The following is a 3,443-nucleotide window of genomic DNA, read 5'->3' as shown; positions in this document are numbered from 1 at the left end:
CAGCCTCAGGAAGCCCTATTCTGCAGGAATAGGCCTGAGGAAGCCCTATTCTTGCAGGAATCTTCCTGCAACGGGCCTCTAGTATTATCTACAATGTAATCAAAGGTATATTACCTATAGAATGTTAAATTGGGCAACTTACCACAATCGGTCATTTCAAAATCACCATTTACTTTTTTATTATAAGCCACAATTTCTCTTGGAATACTTTTCAACAGTACACTTCTATAGACCTATAAGACAGAGGGGGAAAAAAGGTCTGCTAAGTCACAAAAAGGCACAGATTAAGCCAAACCAAAATAAGAACAACAAAATATCAAGCCAATTAAAAAGTATTTGTCTGTATGGGTGATCATCAATCAAGAGGAAGATGTTATTAGTCTGATAAATGCAGGTTATAACAAACATCTTAGAAGAGGGAATACTGAAGCAGATTCTGAGCCTATCTATAAAATATGCCCTTGTAGGAGTTTACAATGCAAACAGAAGAGTTAGGTACATAAATAGCAACTAAACACTGATGAGCAGGTTTTGCCAAATAAAATAACTTCAAAAATATGAACTTGTTCTTCCTCCTTTTTAACTCCTTACCTGAGAACCAATTTACTCTCATTGGGGCTTGTTTTCCTGCTCTCATCCCAGTCCCATCTCCTTTCAGATGGACACATGAAAATTTGTTCCATTCCTGTCCTGAAACTCTTTCCTACCTCCAAGATAGCTGATAGGCATGAACCATTTCTCCCTCATCCCATGGGCACTAGTATTTATTTATTTATTTATTTATTTATTTATTTACTTATTTTCTATTTACTTTTAATAGAGAGGAAGGGAGAGGGACAGAGAGTTAGAAACATCCATGAGAGAGAAACATCCATCAGCTGCCTCCTGCACACCCCCCACTGGGGAAGTGCCCGCAACCAAGGTACATGGCCCTGACCGGAATAGAACCTGGGACTCTTCAGTCCACAGGCCGATGCTCTAGCCACTGAGCCAAACGGTCAGGGCAGGGACTAGTATTTAAAAGACATTTAGGGAACTCTGGCTTGGCTCATTTTGACACACAGAAAGTTTATCTTAATGATCTTTAAAGACAGGCTGGACCTCTTTTGGCTCTGTTCCTGAGGGGTTTTTCTGAAGAGGCCCAGAAATGCTTGGCCTGTCATAGTATATAACAAACACTTGTACTTGGCTCTTCTAATGTCTGTAAATCACTCACTATTTGGGGGCTTAAGTAAAGAAGTGAAACTACTGGTGGGGCTCTCTTAAGGGGATATCACTACTAGTACTCCCACCTGAGATATCTGGGCCACCACCTTTCTTTCTCAGATAGCAGATCATGGGGGCCAGAGAAGTGGCCATTAAGCTCTCTTAGAGCAGAACAACCAAGCTCTTGAATGGTTTTAAGGTAAACCAACCCTGTTTTCTCAGCTATAATAACAATAATAATATGGATCTAACAGTCATTAATGCTTACTATGTGCCAGGCCGCTACACTAACATTTTATATTTCCATTAGAGGCCCGGTGCACGAAATTCATGCACTGGGGTGTGTGTGTGTGTGTGTGTGTGTGTGTGTGTGTGTGTGTGTGTGTGTGTGTGTGTCTCCCAGCCTGGCCTGTGCCCTCTCACAGTGTGGGAGCCTCACAACCAATTGCCCCAAAAAGGGAGGCCCCACTCACACATCCAGGGCTCCTCAATGGATTGCCCCAAAGAGGTAGGCCAGAGCTACGGGACCCGTCTCTGCGCCATGCATGCAGCATCAAGCCTGTCCACCCGCACATGCGCCCACTGCGCATGCAGCCTCCTGGTGATCGCTCGTTACGGCATGAGGGCGTCATGACCACATAGGCTTTTATTAATAGGATGACTGAAAAGTTGTATAGGATTCTCACCCGTGGTTATAACATTATCAGATGCTAAACATCTCTTCAAAGATACAAACATTAAGATTCTTAGAAGATGGCAAAAGAAGCTGAATTTAAGTTAATAAATTCTCAAATTTCACTGGATTTAAACATCAGAGATTCAAATTTCATACAATTAAAGAATATATATATTTTTTTCATTAAATATTCTAGTGAAAAATGTCCCCAGTTAACAGATTAACAAATGGAATAAGAAAGCATGTGAGAAGTATAAACAAATATATGCACGAATCAGGAACAGCTAATTTCTCAGCTTCTACAAAACTGTCTCTTGAATATAATGATATCTATTAAACCCACAAATCTAAAATACAGTAAAACTATAAAAGAAGCTTACCTTTTCTATGACTTTTCATCAGAAAAATAGTACAAGTCTATTTTTGGACAAGAAGAAAAATAATGTAACTCACGTGACTATTAGCTTGGGGCTGATTCCTATAACTTTTCATGATTTCTTGAAAAGTTCTTTCTTCTTTTGTTACCTAAAGAAAAGAAAAACTGCATTTATCAACTGTTCCTAAAAGAAAAATGGCCCTGAACAAACATTTCAATTATAGACTGGGATCAAGAGCAGTCTTGCAGAAAGCCATTAACCCTAGGCCAGTCCATGACTAAAAACTACTACCGTATATGATTTTTACTACCTTTAAAGTTCAGCCTTTGTGGCCTGTGGGGACTCAGCTAATAGTTTCATTAATCAAACGCACCAAGACTGCTATGGTATAACTTTACTGAAAATAGCTTTTCTTTGTAAAAAGAATGATATAAGAAAACCCAAATCTGTTGAATCCCTTACACTCTCCAGTTTTATTAGTTTTTAAGTATTTAAAAGTAAAGTAACTACATACTAAATGATAGAAAATGTCTTGTGTTGACACACAATAAAAATGAATGGTTATCATAGAATTAGGCTTTTAATATGTCAGGACAGACTGTATAGTTTCTAATGCTTACACTGAAAAGACAAATGGTGGCTAAAAGGTAGAAAGTGGATTAGTGATCCATAAAGGAATACTTTCTAGTCTATTTGTTATCAATAAAGTTCACTTAAATTACTCTTTTTCTCTGCTTTACTGTGCATTAGCACTTAACCCGTTCTCCATGTTTAGCTAGAAACGACAAAGCTTGAACTGTGATAGTTCTCTGAAAAACACAAATGATCCTATATAATATCCTATATAATCAAAGAGAAACATGCAAATTAACCGTCCCTCTGCTACACTCAAGCCACACCCACAAGACCATCAGGAGCGAGTATGCAAATTAACCCAACTAAGATGGAGGTGGCCACAGAGCTGGAGAGAGCAGGAGGCTTGGATTGCCCCTGGCGATAGAGGAAGCCTAGCTTCCTGCATGCCCTGGCTGGTCCTGGGCTCCAATCAAAGTTACAAAGTTTCAATTATAGAAGATAAATAAATCCTAGAAAAAAAGAAAGGAGAGGCTGGGACCTTGGGTTGCTGGGAGGGGTGCTCAGCCTGAGAACAGCCATCAGCCTCTCACCCAGGCACCCCAGCGGGG

General features: G+C 39.7%; 1 protein-coding gene across 1 annotated transcript in view; it reads right to left on the bottom strand.

Annotated features, from left to right (window-relative positions):
- The window catches only part of RBL1 (retinoblastoma-like 1), a 92,860-nt gene that overhangs the window by 32,145 nt on the left and 57,272 nt on the right, over positions 1-3,443 (bottom strand). The window contains exons 18-19 of the mRNA XM_006764615.2: positions 2,336-2,407; positions 143-233 (exon numbers count right to left, since the gene is read on the bottom strand). Coding sequence (XP_006764678.1) covers positions 143-233; positions 2,336-2,407 — 163 coding nt within the window. The remainder of the gene's footprint in view (positions 1-142; positions 234-2,335; positions 2,408-3,443) is intronic.

This window comes from Myotis davidii, unplaced genomic scaffold, assembly GCF_000327345.1.
Source record: "Myotis davidii unplaced genomic scaffold, ASM32734v1 scaffold38, whole genome shotgun sequence".
In the NCBI taxonomy this organism is placed as follows: Eukaryota; Metazoa; Chordata; class Mammalia; order Chiroptera; family Vespertilionidae; genus Myotis; species Myotis davidii.
The sequence above is the reverse complement of the archived record's forward strand: the minus strand, read 5'-3'. Positions and strand labels throughout refer to the sequence as shown.